The sequence below is a fragment of the Gekko japonicus genome, unplaced genomic scaffold (assembly GCF_001447785.1).
Source record: "Gekko japonicus isolate JY-2015 unplaced genomic scaffold, Gekko_japonicus_V1.1 scaffold1568, whole genome shotgun sequence".
Lineage (NCBI taxonomy): Eukaryota > Metazoa > Chordata > Lepidosauria > Squamata > Gekkonidae > Gekko > Gekko japonicus.
Genome location: NW_015165290.1, coordinates 516,912 through 532,872, shown reverse-complemented (window position 1 = coordinate 532,872; position 15,961 = coordinate 516,912). Strand labels below are relative to the sequence as shown.

General features: G+C 44.1%; 1 protein-coding gene across 1 annotated transcript in view; it reads left to right on the top strand.

Moving 5' to 3' along the window:
* SFXN3 (sideroflexin 3) overlaps window positions 1-14,701 on the top strand; it is a 29,672-nt gene extending 14,971 nt beyond the window's left edge. The window contains exons 3-11 of the mRNA XM_015410346.1: window positions 567-737; window positions 4,251-4,349; window positions 6,019-6,094; window positions 7,000-7,085; window positions 7,750-7,877; window positions 8,758-8,807; window positions 10,221-10,270; window positions 11,715-11,762; window positions 13,285-14,701. Of these exons, the coding sequence (XP_015265832.1) occupies window positions 567-737; window positions 4,251-4,349; window positions 6,019-6,094; window positions 7,000-7,085; window positions 7,750-7,877; window positions 8,758-8,807; window positions 10,221-10,270; window positions 11,715-11,762; window positions 13,285-13,381 (805 nt within the window). The 3' untranslated portion in view covers window positions 13,382-14,701. The remainder of the gene's footprint in view (window positions 1-566; window positions 738-4,250; window positions 4,350-6,018; window positions 6,095-6,999; window positions 7,086-7,749; window positions 7,878-8,757; window positions 8,808-10,220; window positions 10,271-11,714; window positions 11,763-13,284) is intronic.
* The last annotated feature ends 1,260 nt before the right edge of the window (window positions 14,702-15,961 follow it).

The window sequence follows — 15,961 nt, the reverse complement described above, 5'->3', positions numbered from 1 at the left end:
CTCTCCTTTCGCTGAAAGTGATGGTTTTTTCATGTGTATTCAGTCTCCAGTGGCTGTCTGCCATTCAGTAATGGTAAGTAGAGGAGGCACAGTGAAGCAAACAGGGAGCAGGATGGGTGCATGGGTTGGAAGGATGGGTTGAAAAGGTGAAGTTCAAAAGTGGAGAAGGCTTATTTTGGGGGGCAGTGTAACACTGAACTAATGGGGGCCAGGGGTTTTGGCATAGTTCGAGGACATAGCAATTCCTAAATACTTTATTCTAGCCAAAAGTTTGAATCAGTCAGAACCTATGAAGAAATCTGTTCCAGGCTGTCCACAGCAAGGCTCCAGAGCAAATGGGCCCTAAGGTCAGATCCATTCCAGTTCAAGGGATATACCCATGCAGAGGAGGCAGAAGAGGAGCACTCAGTGGCCCTACCTTTCCAAGATGCCTCTTTGTTCCGAAACCTGTTCCTCTGTTCTCTCAGAATCATGAATGGAATCTTCCTGCAGCTAATTCTACAATATAAGTGATTCTTTCCCCCCAACCTACTGTCAATTTTCTTTGCTTTTGTGGCTCATTCCAGGATGGGAAAAGTGTCACCAGGCTTGACTGAGGACCAGCTATGGCAGGCAAAATACATCTATGACTCAGCCTTCCACCCAGACACGGGCGAGAAGATGATCCTGATTGGGCGCATGTCTGCCCAGGTGCCCATGAACATGACCATCACTGGATGCATGCTCACCTTCTACAGGCATGTACACAACTTCCAGTGTCCATCCTCTTGCATGGGCACAATGCAGAACACCTGTAAGGGCATGAGACAGCTCATTGCTAAGTCCGGAGAAGTACTGTCTAAGGGGGTGGAAGCAGCATTGTCTGAACATTTGCGTTTGCTGATCTAGGCTGATCTAAGCTCAGTTTGCTAAGGCAAAGGGCTCCTTTAGGCTGCATGGTCTAAGATGTCATGACAGTTATATGCATGTGTTTATGCCAGTGATACTCACAGTAGCATGGGAACCACATGTGGTTCTTCTGAGCACCATTTCCCAGTGTGGTACCTGTCCCATATTTCAGGAAAGTGGACCAGGCCATTGCCTGGTGGAGCTTGCAGTGGGGACTGCCAGGGGAACAGGTAAGCTGTGAGCCTCATGGAGGTGCAAGCCTCATGCTTGTGATGGAAATAGACGTGTCTCCTTTTGTTAAGGTAATTGCAAATGTGGCTCTCCATGAACCACAGAGTGAGTACCACTGGTCTATGCAGCAGGTGTGTGTGTGCATATAAAAGCATGACATCTGCATGTGCAAGGCTGTGAACATTACAGAAAACATAACTGTGATTGTGTATGCTCAGAACTGCAACGTAGAATTTTTTTAATTCTGAAAAGATGCATGTATGCATAGTTGTGTACATTGGCAGAGGGATTTATGTGTGCAAAGATGTATGTTTAGAAACAAATATGCATATAAAACTGTACCTTATTTAGGTAAATGCAAGAGTGAGCACATTGCATATGGTGCGTGAAAGAAGTCGTATGACAAAACGTATTGTGATTGTGGGTAAGACCTTGTGTAATGAGAGATTCCCTCCTGTATCCAATTAGAGGATTTGATCTAAACATTTTCCAAATGCTTTGCCTCTGTAAACTGTTTAGCAGTAGAGTTCTTCAGGATTTATCTATTCAATGATGATTATCAACCTTTAATTCTGATAATACAAAAGAGTAAGGGGGTAAGTAACCAGCGAATCAACCAGAGAGCCTGTAGAAAAAGTTTTATTGAGATAAGAAATTGTTCTCTTTATTAAGCAAGAAAAAACATATAGGCGTGAAAAGTTAACCTGTGATGCCCCTGTCTACTTCCTTTCCTCTGAGGCAAGATTTTTTCCTTCGTTTTTCTTTCCCTTTTGTGACTGAGCCACCCCAGTTGTCTGTTTTCTTCTTTCCTGAGAAATTCTGGCTGTCCCACCCTGTCACAGTATAATATTTTGGCTGTTTGCTCAGCCCAGGAACCTGACGGAAGGAATGGGAGCAGTGTTCCCTCTAAGCTGAGTTAGTGTGAGCTAGCTCACAGTTTTTTAGCCTCCGGCTCACATGTCTTTGTCTTAGCTCAGGAAGGATGGCTCCAGAGCAAACTAATTGATGCAGTAGCCAAATCACTGGCTCACAGCTTTAATGCCTGTAGCTCACAAAGTAGAATTTTTGCTCACAAGACTCCACAACTTAGAGGGAGCCTTGAATGGGAGCCCCCTTTAACTTATACTACTTAAATGGTACCTGAGAAGTTTTTATATTTCAAATTAACAAAATATTTAATTAACAAAAAGGGGAAGGGTCAGGTGAAATCAGGGGTAAAATTTCTCTGGTAATTTAATACAGATAGCTCTGAGGTAAAATCAGTACATGCCCAGACTTTAATTCTTATATTTCAGGTTAATTAGAGTTTCTTAAGCTATTCACAGTTACTTAAAATCTTTATGTTAAGAGGCTTTTGTTCCAGTGTTTTCCCAAACACTCCAATATACTTTTTTTGTATTTTGGAATTTGTGTGCATATGTATGTGTGTGCGCACCTGTGCCTGGAAGTCATGGCGACCTCTGGTGACTCCTACTGGGGCATGGAGAAAATTTAGAGAAGTGGCATGATAGTCTGCCTCTGCCTACCGGCCCTGGTATTCTTTGGCGGTCTCCCATCCAAATACTTGCCCTGCTTAGCTTCCAAGATCTGATGAGATCTTTCTTGCCTGGGCTATCCAAGTCAGGGTTACTCCAGTACACTTTCTTTGCATATTCTCTTTTGGTTTCCAGAAGGTTGTCACCCTCTTTCCAGTACCCAGCCCACTTCTCTTGAAACACCAGTACTCATCTTGAGTTTTTAACTGACTCTTAAGGTCTCCAAAGGAGTTGCTAACTACACCAGACCAGGGATCTCTGCACTCTTCAGAGCTAACTCCCTGTTTGACTGGGGAGGGAATTTTCTTCTCCCTCTAGAATATGTATCCTTTTTCCTTGGCCCAAATGGGAGTCTCTGTCTAACTACTCACTCGTCCTTGCCAACTTCCCCCCAGTTCTCCCATTTGTTGTTAAACTACTCTGAGTCTGGGGGGAGTTCCGAACCTGTCAGTACTCAACTCTTCTCAGCTAGGGGCCAGGGCTCTTTTTGTAGCAGGAACTCCTTTGCATATTAGGTGACACACCCCTAATGTGGCCAATCCTCCAAGAGCTTACAGTAGCCCCTGTAAGAAGAGTTCTGTAAGCTCTTCAAGGATTGGCTACATTAGGGGTGTGTTGCCTAATATGCAAAGGAGTTCCTGCTACAAAAACAGCCAGACTGAATTCTCCTCAGCATCCAGTTCAGAAGTCTTTCTCTGCTCATCTGATGCTAACCAATCAGATCTCTTGGAACAGCCTGTCACTTAAGGCTCTCTGGCTCTGTGAAGAGTTAACCCTTCACAATCCTTTTTTTCTGTTTATACAGCACTTCTAAGCTTTTAAAAGTACAGTCTGTCACATAACCCTATAAAATTACTGTGAAGATAAATACTAAAATTATCAAAGTTCCTAGCATTGCTTAATCATATTATAGCAGGTAACAGTTCAAAAAGCAAATCAGGTTTTGCCTTTTGCCACACTTCTATTAGGGATTATCAAAAAAACCCAGGTTACACTCCTAGAAAAATCTCACCTAGTCTTCTTCTGAGACTTCGAACCAGAGAAATCTGATTTGCTTGTCACAGTAGTGAATATTTATAGAAGTGTTATCTTTAATCAACACAAGTGCATATAAGCCAATCAGCAGGAGCATATGAGTTACACCTGATATAGCAAGATTAGGAGGCCAATCTCAGCTCTTAACTGCTATTAAAAAGCAAGTAATCTAACTTTTCTGTAACTGCTTCAGTTATCTGTCCAAGATGAAAGTAACTTTAAGCAAACACAGTTCATTGCCAGTTGAAAAGTGCTTGAACGCTCGATTAGCTTGAAAACTTAGCAAGAAGAGGTTAGTGATATCATAACTACTGTGCTACACGTGTGTTCCCAGAGCCGGGAGAGTGTAGAAACGGGAATATATGGAGGAACAAGTATTAGACTTGGAGTGTCTTCAGACTTGTGCAAATGCAAAGCCGAGAATGTATGAGAACACAAGTATGCAACAATGAGAATGTGAGTGGGTTGGGGCAAGCACACACTGAATAGTCTCTGTGACAGCTGCCTTTCTTTTTGTCTCCATGGGTCTGTGTGAATCCTTAACTTTCTCTTTTCTTGCAGAACAACACCTGCTGTGTTATTCTGGCAATGGGTGAACCAGTCATTTAACGCCATTGTCAACTATACCAATCGGAGTGGAGATGCTCCCATCACTGTCAAGTAAGAAGCAACTTGAGTCCTGCCCATGGGGAACAAACACAAGCACCTCAGTGGCTTTGAAGACTATTTTAGGATTCATGTTTGCCTGGGAGGCATACTGTCTGACCCAGAATGCCCTGGTACCTAACCTCAGAAGGCTGTGGATGGGAACGTCAGTTATTCTGCACATCCTCAGAGATTTGTGATTGTTTCATATAGCCCAGAGGCGAGCCCAGGCACTATGAAATTGGGTTTTGCTTGTTTGGTTAGGTGCAGAGAAGAACTGTGGCTCACTAGCGGAGCATCAGCTTTGCAAGTAGATGCTCCAAGGTTCAGTCCCTGGCATCTTCAGTAAAAAGGATCAGGCGGCAGGGGATGTGAAAAACCCTGGAGAGCCATTCTCTGTCAGACAATACTGACCTTGATAAACCAGTGGTCTGATTTTGTCTGAGGCAGTCATGTGTCTTTGGCTGTGGTCACACGCGCCAGTTGAAGCAGAGGGGAAGGGAGGCTATTTCCTCTGGAGGAATTTGACATGCAGTTGTGAGAGTACGCATCCCTTTGTAGCTGCAGGTACAGCCTGTCACTGTGTGATCAGACGCGACTGCGGGTGAGTCATATTGGTTTTGGCCATTTGTTTCCCATGCGCATAAATGGGGAATTGCCCCTCCACACTGAGGGCTCCCTATGGAGTATGTGATGATGCACATACTGCAAAGGGGGGGAGGGGAACGGCACTGAGCTTGGATGGCATAATTAGACCATCCCGACGGCACGAGAGCGTGCTTGCGCAATCAGACATGTGAAAGTCTATCCATGGCCTTTCTGAACCCGTTAGAGCTGGACTTTCCCCAGTGTCTTTTAACTCCGCTTCTGTGGTGGAGCAGCACAGGTTGCTGACAACTGTGGGACGCTTCCCAGATGCTCCTGTCCGATTGCACCCTTTAGATCCATCAGGCACTCGCAGCCATGTTGGATCTAAAGGCGCGTGTGAACGCAGCCTCAGATAAGCAAAATAATTCTGGGGTTCGTGCCCTCAGAGCTGAGAGTTGGGCAAAGGAGGTTATGGGGAGCCATGGCAGTGGAACGCGAATTAGAAAGTAGTGCTGGGCCCAAGGGGGCAAAAGGGCAGTGTGCAGAGGCCAGAGAGAAAAGATATGAGAGGAACAGGTGGAGGGAGCTGGTGGTGCTAGGAAGGGTGTGGCTACTCATCCTCAAGGGAGGGTAGGGTTCCCAAGTAACTACCTATGATCCGGCGGGGGACACATGCTTCCCCGCCGGCAGATTCTTGCTTGGAACACAGGCGCTGCACTATTCCGTCGCCCAGCCGTGACATAGGCACGTAGCTGGGCGACGCTCTGGTAATGGGACTGGAAACTCGATGGTACCATCGAGTTTCCAGCCCCATTGCAAGAGTGTCGCCCAGTTACGTGCCTACGTCACGTCTGGGCGACGGAATAGTGCAGCGCCTGTGTTTTCCCCGCGGGAATGGTCCCGCGAAGAACTATACATCCCCCGCCGAATTAAGGTAAGTACTTGGGAGCCCTGAGGGAGGGGTGGCGGTAGGGGGTAAGGATGTGTTCCACTAACAGACTCCTGGTATTTCCCAGGAGTAGGGCTGAACAAGATAAAGTTATTTCTGTTGCTAGAAATGTTTTAGGCTTGCTAAGCTGGCCTACTTCCCTTCCAGCCAGCTGGGCACTGCTTACATCAGCGCTACTACTGGAGCTGTAGTGACGGCACTGGGACTCAAGTCCCTCACTAAGGTAAGGAACCGACCGGCTCCGCCTGCCCTGCCACAGAGTGGCATTCTCATTGCAGGATTAAGGCACAATTGGAAGGAGATTTCTCTGCGATTAGGTAGCCTTGCTGCGTTATTAGAAATATTGCCTCCCTGACAACAATCCTTGTTGTATCACCACTTAATCTGCTAAGTGGTGTAACGGTGCAAGCTCTATTTATTTCAGTAAATGGGGTCCTTCTTTGATGAGTGGATGTAAGTTTTGAAGTATGCAACCTTGTTTGGTGTACTGGTTATGTGTGCAGACTCTAATCTGGGAGAACCGGGTTTTATTCCCCACTCCTCCACATGCACCTGGTTGGATGACCTTGGGCAAGCCGTAGTCCTGATAAGAGCTGTTCTTGAAAAAGAGCAGTTTCTGTCAAGAGTTCTCTTAGCCCCACCTACCTCACAGGGTGTCTGTTGTGGGGAGGGGAAGGGAAAGGAGTTTGTAAGCCGCTCTGAGAATCCTTTGGGTAGTGAAGGGCAGGGTATAAATTCAATCTCTTCTCCTTCTCCTTCTCCTTCTCCTTCTCCTCCTCTGTAGAAGCTTATAACAGAATTCCTTTACATATCCATAGAGCAAGCCAAGACTTTCAATCCTTCCTTCCTGCATGTGGTCTAGTAGCATGGATGAATTAGTTTATACTGGATCTGGCATGGCAGGAGGACTAGGGCTGAGGCTTATTTTATCGATGAGAGAACTGCCGTCAGAAGAGATGAAGAGACTTCTTCAGAGTTGCACAGGCAATCAGTGGCAAAGATGAAAGTCAATTCTTGATTGCTGAGGGGTCTGCATATTTGCAAAATGTAATTCTGTTTGCCTCCATTACTGATTCAGTTTGTAATATGGATCTCTCTTTCTCATTCTTAAACCTTCCTCCTTGGAAGCATTTGCCACCAATCATTGGACGCTATGTGCCTTTTGCTGCAGTGGCAGCTGCTAACTGCATCAACATCCCATTGATGAGACAGAGGTAAGATGGTGTTCTGTATTGAGCCGAGAGTGTGATAGGGACACTGCTCCACGATGTCAAGCTTTTGGCAGTTTCTTACAGTTATACAACATTTTTAAAACTGCACCATGTCGGCTTAAAAGCGCAGTAGCAAAGAGTGTCTTTCCTCTTTGAAGTCAATGAGCTTAGAAGGGCGTAACTTCTCTTGGGATAGCGCTGTAAGGCTGTGTGTTCACCTGTCAGTTTGCTTGGTCCCAGTGCATGTTCAGAGGACTCCACTGTGTATTTTAGACATGCTGGTGTGACATTCCCCCCCTTGTCCAAACATCTGGAGCGGAGTTGGGTGTGGTGCTGGCTCTAAGTGAATGGTGTGTGTAGCCAGGTGTGGTGGTATTGCATGATTGTCCTGCACTATACTAGTCCTGGCCATCTTATTTGTGAAACCAACCAGCAGACATGGCTTAAAACCTCGGTCCTGATTTGGGGTGTGGGGCTATGTTATTCAATTATTGCTGCTTTTAGCTCCATGGCAGAACGTTCATGGGTAAATCATGGAATTACACATAATGTATAGCTGTGCTCCAGAAAGACTGGAAGAATGGACAGCTGGCTCTCAGAAGACTTTTCTGGCACGAGAAAAAATGACATTAAAGGTCTGTGTTTTTTTTCTGAACCATTTCTACAGGGAGTTAAAGTTTGGCATCCCCATTTTAGATGAGAATGGGAACCGGCTGGGTGAGTCCAAGAAGGCAGCTCAGCAAGCGATCATGCAGGTTGTGGTGTCCCGTATTGGCATGGCTGCACCTGCCATGGGTAAGTGGTTTCCACATGGGCTGTTGCCCATGGTTTGTGCCAAAACACATTTTTCAAATTTTAAATATTTCCAATTTTACTGGTCAAGGTTTTGAATGAGATATTTTGAGGCAATGTTTGAATGTTCCATTTGAATGGGAACATTGCAGTTTGACTTGCTAGCATCTCCTGAATGTTTTTGATTTTGGTAGGCATCAGATATGAAATCTCGTGCTTTTGAATTGTCCAATACAATGTTATCAATCAAAGGCTGTGAAATACTAAAGATGTTTGTGGTAAAAATGCTATCAGGTAAAAAATGCTATCGTATATAATCTATATTATACCATCTAGTTCCGTGCTATTATCACATAGGTAAAGGTTTCCCTTGCTTGAAAGCCAGTCGAATCCGACTCTAGGGATGCGGTGCTCATCTCCGTTTCCAAGCCGAAGAGCCAGCGCTGTCCAGAGACGTTTCCGTGGTCATACCAGGCATCAAAAAGCCTTGAATATGAAAAGCTAGGAATCTGTAAGCTATCATCTGGGGACCCTGATTTGTTGGCATTTTTTTAATTTAGAAATTCTCTCCAGGCTTTTAGTAAGGCAAAAAGAACTCCAAAACTTACTCCATTCCCCATGTGGTCTGTGTGGCCTCTCAGGAGTGAGCCTGCCTCCCCTGCCAGAGTGTTACACATTAATAAACAAGATTTAAAAAAAAAACTTACTCCATTCATCAAAGGGTACAGCTGATGCCAGATGAGGCATTAGATAGAGCACTAAGTGAAAACAAAAAAAAGTCTGGATGAAATCAGAAATACAGATCTCTCTTTCTGTCTTCCTTGGGGAGACAACCAGGTGGGGGAATACATTTCATACCACTTTTCCCTTTCCTTCTGCACAGCCATACCTCCTGTGATCATGCACGCACTAGAGAAGAGAGCTTTTTTGAAGGTAAGTTCTTCTGTGTCTTATTTGAACTCACAGACCTCCTAGTTTTTCATCCCACGCCTGTAAGCTTCCCTGACCACATTTTTTGCTTTGCTGTTTTAGACTATAGAGCCAGTGTTTGTTTTTTCTGTTTGCTGTTGTGTCACAACAATGCTACCATTACAAATGTGAATCAGTAGAAGAAGTGTATTTTTTTGTAAAGAGTGTTGGCTTCTGTCTTTGAAACACTGGGATTGGTCAAACTGGTGTAAACAACAAAAAATCTTTTGCTAAAGGGTGGCTTTCTTCCTATTTTGCAGGCAGAGAATCTGAGGTAAAAAGGAAACAAAACCATATTGTAACAAACATCATGTTTACCTCACGGTATCTGAGGCCACTATGAGATTTAATGTGGCATGTGTATAGGATTACATACTAACACTTCCCCTATTCACTTGTGTGGGATGCACCCTGTGAATATCCAAAAACCTTAATGATATTTTCTAATCTCTTGACTTAATCACTAGTGGGATGTACATTTGTGCAGGCCTTTACTAAGCTTCCCTTTTCTTGTATGCCAAGTTGGGATGTCTTTTAATGTCTTTTGTGTCTCTATCACCTTCCAAGTATTTACTGCTAAGTAGATCACCACAGATTGTCAATAGCTGGGGGCTGTTCCACATGTGGGCCAGACAGGGCAAATCTCTAGTTTCCCCACCAGTGTGGGACTTTTGGAGTAGTTTTGGTAGTAGGTATGGGAGTGTTAACAGCAATTTACCTACTACTTATTTTAAAAAGGCAAAAATCCCTCTAGTGGCAGGAGGAATGGAGGTGTGCAAGGATGTGAGGGGGAAATGGCACCAGCTGTGGGTAGGGAGGTTTAGAAATCTGCACCTCCCATCCACATGTGGGGGGACATTTTGGCTCTGATGTTTCCAGAAGCATCAGATCAAAGGATGTTCTGGAAACTTCAGGAAAAGGGGGGTGACAATCATGGACGGTGACGGAAGTTATGTTACGTCAATATTCAGTTCCCCCCACCCCACTGAAGTCTGAGAGCTGGGACAGAGCAAATAATCTGTGTGGAAGCAGCTTAATTTTCTTCCTGTCTGAAGGGTTCTGGTTTTGAGCAGAAAAGTCCTTCGCAGAAGATCACAGTAATATTGATCTCTTCATTAAAGGACATCTGAACAACTAACTCAAATAAATGGATGATGTGAGACTACCATAGGGCTCTTTAACACAGTTTCGCCATGGAGGTTAACAGTGCCTGAAAGTACCAAGTAGACTTTCTTCTGGTCATTCTAGGAGATCAGGCTCAGAAAAAGTCTCCCCAAGAAACATATTAACATTCTTGCTACACGAACACTTGCATCTCTAAAAATCACAAACCAGAACCACTGTGAGCATAAACATCTCCCTTGTGTTTCTCTTCAGCGGTACCCCTGGATGAATGCTCCTTTGCAGGTTGGACTGGTGGGTCTGTGGTAAGCAAACTCTTTCTCCCTCTCTCTGTGGTGCAAGTAGGATTGTTTCTTATCTGAAGGAGATAAGAGGCTGTGAGGATTTTCAAAAGCAGCTCATGGGCTTGCAGATAAGATGGGCAGTATGGGCATGGATTTTGAACACAGCCAAAGACCACATGGCTAGCAAGACCAAAAGTAGAAAGATTGTGGGCATGATGCAGATATCACTTTGGTTGCGTGGTGATGGGTCCCTACTCCTCAGGGTATGGCTGTAAGAGTTGTGTGCATGCATGGGGGCAGCGGCTTGAGCAAGGTTTCATCAGTGCCCCCTGCTTCCTGGATTGGGCCCACCTTCTTGCTGCTTTCATCAGTTGCCACAGTTGCTCATAGGGAGGGAATGTCCCATTCTCAGTCCTGTCACTGTTCACTCACACAAAGAGGGGAAGGCCAAGAGAAGAAGCAGCAGGCCAAGGTCACCAAGGGTTGGCAGTGGGACCCCTGCTAAGACATGGGCCTTGACGAGTGCCCTACAGGCTGACCCCTGGTACTAGCCTTGCATCAGGTTTCTGGGTTTTCTGTGGTAGCCATTATGAATTTTCTGTGATTGTGCAGGAGGACAGTTCTTATCTGTTTAAGAGTCAAAGGACACTTTTGAATACTGGTATTTTCAGTTCTCGGTATCTCAATTTAGGCCCTTCTGCATGACTGGCCAAACTGTGCCCCAACCACATTTTAACTTTGGTGTGACACCACCAAGACCCATTTTGCTGCAGCATGATCTACATAGGCCCTGTTCACACGAGAGGTTTTGGGCCGGGAGAGGGACGGATCGGGGCCGCAGCAAACGGGCGTGATCCCACAGCAACATCTGGGAATCGTGCTGCGCCCGTTCCCAATCCGCCCTTCCCGGCCAAACCCCGCAGCAAAAAAGGCTGCATCACTGCTGGCCGTGGGATCGCTGGCGCGTCTTTCCGCCGGCGCATCCCCAGCCCCCGGCCGTACTGCGCATGCGCGAGCATGCGCAGTTCGGTAGCCTCCCCCTCCCAATCGTCTCTTCCTCCCCGGCATCTGATCGTGCCGGGGAGCAATGGTGCCGCGGCTCAGGAGATCGTGGGATCCCGCTGCAGCGTCTCTTTTTTGGTGTGGCTTTTAAAAGCCGCACTTTGGCCAGTGTTTTCCCTGCCGTGTGGCAGGGACCATACTTACCTGTAATGGTGACAACTTTGGTGCCATGGAGCTATTCAACCCTCAAATTTGACAAGATCACCACTCCAGCACAGGAGAGTAAGAGCCCAAAAAAGCACGTTGGACTGGAAAGAAGACTTGATTGGGATACAAGATACCCATATACGGCTTTGTCTCCTGTGGCTGATAAGGTTCATATTCCCCAGAGAGTCAGGAGCTTCCTAAGTTAGAAATGGCAACTAGAAATGATATCTCCTGTTTTTAATCTCTTCTTCTACAGCTTGGTGTTTGCTACGCCTCTTTGCTGTGCACTCTTCCCACAGAAAAGGTGAGCACTCCTGCCACGTGTTTAGCATGTTATGTCCTCTGATCCTTTTAAGTAGGTGTTAGTTCAGGAAGCTTTACTAGAAATATATTTTCTATAGGAAAATTGATATCTAGGATATAGGTTGCAAATGTCTTATCCCAATACAGGCAGTTAAAGCTTTTCTAACGGGTTAATTTCCTCTGCATCCCTGGATGGACGTTTGCCTCCAATGTAGCAAGCAGCATCCTCTTGTAATGTCAAGAGGAACCAGAAAACCACCATGCCTTTGTCATGGTTTTTGTTTCACAGTGAGTGGTCTAACAGCTACAAGGACAGGGTGACGTGGAGATGGTACATGGCACAGGAGTGGAATTTCAGGTTGTCAACTAGTGCTCAGTAATATAACAGGTGCAGGCAACTGAGTACTGTGGGTCCAGCTTGGCAACTGGCTCACATTTTCCACACTTGAAAATTTGTTTTATTACCCATCTGACATATCTATAAAAGAGCCTCATCCAGGACTGTGTGTACTTTGCAGTGTTGTTGTTTTTAATCCAGATTGGTCATCAAGGTAACCCAAATTCTGCACCAGGAAATGCTAAATACCTTAAAATTATGCAAGTAAAACATATGTCTGTGTTTGCTTTTGTGCATAATTTATTCTGCGTCTCTCACATTTTTATCCTGCCCTTTTCCAAGGAGCTCAAGGCAATGTCCCTCCCTTTTTTAATCCTCACAAAACCCTGTGAGGTAGGTTGGGCTGAGAAAAAGTGACTGGCCCAATGTCTCTCAGGTGCATGGCTGCATGTGGTTCTGAAACTAGGTCTCCCGCATCAGAACCTGGCAGTCTAACCACTATACCATACACTGACTCTGTTTCTTCACTTTTATGAAGACACGGAGTACTCTTGTATGATTTGGCTTTGCAGATACCTCCTGTGAGGCTCCAGTTTTCCTATAAGATGGTGTTACCAAATGAACAATGATAAGAATGACAATAACAGTGATAATAATTGCTATGTCATTTATTTAGCAACTTTCATGGCTGTGTTGTTTATTTTAAAATACATACTTTCCATTATTCAGTCTTCAAGGCAACTTACTATATATGAGAATACATCAGTCCACTGAGTGCATTTCAAAGATCAGTAGCAGTGAAAACAAAACCCTGAAAGATAATCATTATTAAAGGCTGTGTCAAGAAGATGGATTTAGTCTGGCACCTGAGTGATAGAAATTATGACACCAGGCAGTTCTCCCTGTTTAGAATTAGAATTCTGTCGTCATTTCCTAGTAAGGAAAAGGTTGGATGAGGGTCTTTGAAGAATCTCTAGGCTACATGTATAATAATCTTTCGCATCAGATCTTATAATCATAAATGCTTTTTCTTTCTTCCAAGTTCCCACTGTTTATCAAGAGGTGCAATGCTCACTGCTCACAGCTTCCATTATAGCTTCTGGGTGTTACTTCAGTTGGGATTGTGCTAGTGAGGGGCTTCAGGACTGGGCTAGAAACAAGGCATAATTTGTCCTTCCTTTTGCAGCTCAATGAAGGTGAGTCGCCTGGAACCTGAACTCCAAGCTCAGATCAGAGAGAAAAACTCCAGCGTTGAGGTCATCTATTTTAACAAGGGGCTTTAAGAGAGGCTTTTTCATACAACCCTAGTGTGAAGCAGACAGGACAGGATGAAGAAGAACCAGGAATCTGGTGCGCCTCATAAGGAAGTTACTCTTTGTAATTGTATAACTCCTTTGAAATGCTGCTTTCTTATTGGCTGTAACATCTTGGCAGGTCCTATGTGTTTGATATAACCTTCCTGGATTCAGGTGAACCATAGGGGTAGATTGTATTGTGGCAATGTGTTTGTTGCTGTAATGTATACTCATACTCCTGAACAAAGCAGAAACATTCCAGTCATGACCCATTTAGGAGTCAGGGCCAGAACAGTTAGAACCTTCAAGCAAACCCAGTCCCCATATTATGCACAATTCCAAAATGGTGTGCATGTGTGTATATAATCCCTATGAACCAACAGAAATGATATTTTTGAGATCATTTTTGGGAGAGGAGAATCCATAGACTGTTGAATCTCACAAGAATAGGTTACAATGGGAAAGACAATTTGCTTTGGGGGGATATCTTGTGCTGAGGGCTAGAAAAATGCATACAGCTTGCACATTACATATTTTTTATGATGGCTAAATTCTTGTAATGATTTCCCTCCAAATCATTTTAATTTTCACAAAAAATATGCTCATACAAAAATGGCTGTATTCTCTCCATACTGAGAATATTGATACAGGGAATCCTTTTACAGCAAAACCTCTTCCTCCTTGTAAGCAAAACACACATGTTCATGATTACATATACATGCAACTATAAGACTACATAACCTATGGTTCAGTGTGAAGATTAGTGAAACATGCATATGCGGGGCTTTAAAGGGAGTAAGCAAGTTAAAGACACCTCAGGCTATTTTTCTTGCTGGTACTGCAGTGAGGAGGAGTATCTATTGTGGTTATCTATGGAGTGCTTTTAGATAAAGTAGTCTGTTGTATAAAAGATTGGGTCAGATGGCCTTTTGGTTGCCTCCATTATTACAAGTTATTCAAGTACGGTAAATACACAGATGTAAAAATCATTATTTTAGCTCTGGTGAATGTATCTCTGACTGAGAAAGAAAGCCATAAGGTGTGACCATCTGGCCATCCTTCAAGTGAGTCATGCCTTGTTGATAAGAAGGGCTTTGCCCAAAGAGACCTAGCATGGGCAGTACACCTGTTTAAGGTTAGGTCATTGTATGGAAGAGCAAGCTTGGAAGTGCTGCTGCTTAAAATGAGAAGGGCACATTTCTAAAAACAAAGAGAGCTCTGCTGGATCAGACCAGTGGTCACCTGTCTTCATCCAGCATCCTGCTTTTCACAGTTGCCAACCAGACGCCTCCTTAAAGTCCACAGGGAGAGCCCAAGAGAAGCTGTAATAACTCCAGTTTAATACGGTGTGTCATGACTATTATGCTTTTGACCTGTCTGCAACTTGTTAATTTTATACTTAGAATACTGTTACAAGATCCAGGGTTTTTAAAAAATGTTAATAGTTAGTACTACAGAATGATTATGCTTTGTACCAAGATGGATTTTAAAGGTTAACAGAGAGTTTATATCATAGGTGTTTCAGATTCAAGGCTTCTCAAGTATTTAAGCTTAGGTGGCCCAAGACAGTATGTCTGCACCAGTGTTCCTCTTCTCTGTTGTAATTCCTTTCATATTTGCCTTGTATTCTTACCCATAATTGCAGTGAAGGTGTTTGTGTGTTTTCCACAGAGTGTTTACTTCCATCTCTTGAAATTGTGCTCTGTTCTTTGGTTTGAGTTTTCATGTTAACAGTATCACAAAGGTGGGAGACTGTCTTTGTCAGATTTTGTAAAAGGACATTGAAGTGAAGTTAGTACTAGGTTAATGGGGTATTAATGTTCATGAAAAAAACCCCAAACTGAGACACTAATAAGAATAGCATGTGGAATAAGGGTATGAAATGCCTGAGTAACATGCATTATTTTGAGCTATAAATCATATGGAAATCAGCTGGAGAAATATATCCTTAATCTGACCCTCAGAAACTATAGGATCACAAGCTGAGGGAGAGAAAGATCAGTCTGTCATCTCCCACAAGCCTCATCTCCTTCTTCTTTATCATATCACTCTTTAGTCACTTTCACACTGAGATAACACTGCTTTGTCCTAAATGAAGGCATGAGGAAAAATACACAACACAAATGGGTTTTAAATTGAAGATAATTTCTGTTGGCTCAGCATGTTACTCTGGCTTTTCCTTCAGTATAGACAAATGTAGTGGCAGTAGGCCTCCCCCCGCCATTCACAATGCATGACGGTCTCTTCCAAATGAGAAATCTGTTTAAATTCCCACTCGCACCACACAATCTTCACCAGCACCTATGACTATGAGCACAGATCTTGTCGTTGTACATAGTGGGCATGTGCTTGTGCAAACATGTGCAGCAAGTGAGATCTCAAGTATCTGTGTGTCAGGCAGAAAATATGTTAAATCTGTTTTAAGCACAAATAGCCATCTTTACTGCATGTAGCTGTGAGTAAACAGTGCCCATTAATATCTTTCCTACAATACCTGTGCTCTACCAAAGTTTGTTCATACTGAAGGCATAGCTGAATGGAAGCTCCTGGGTTCCTGGTGTGATGTTT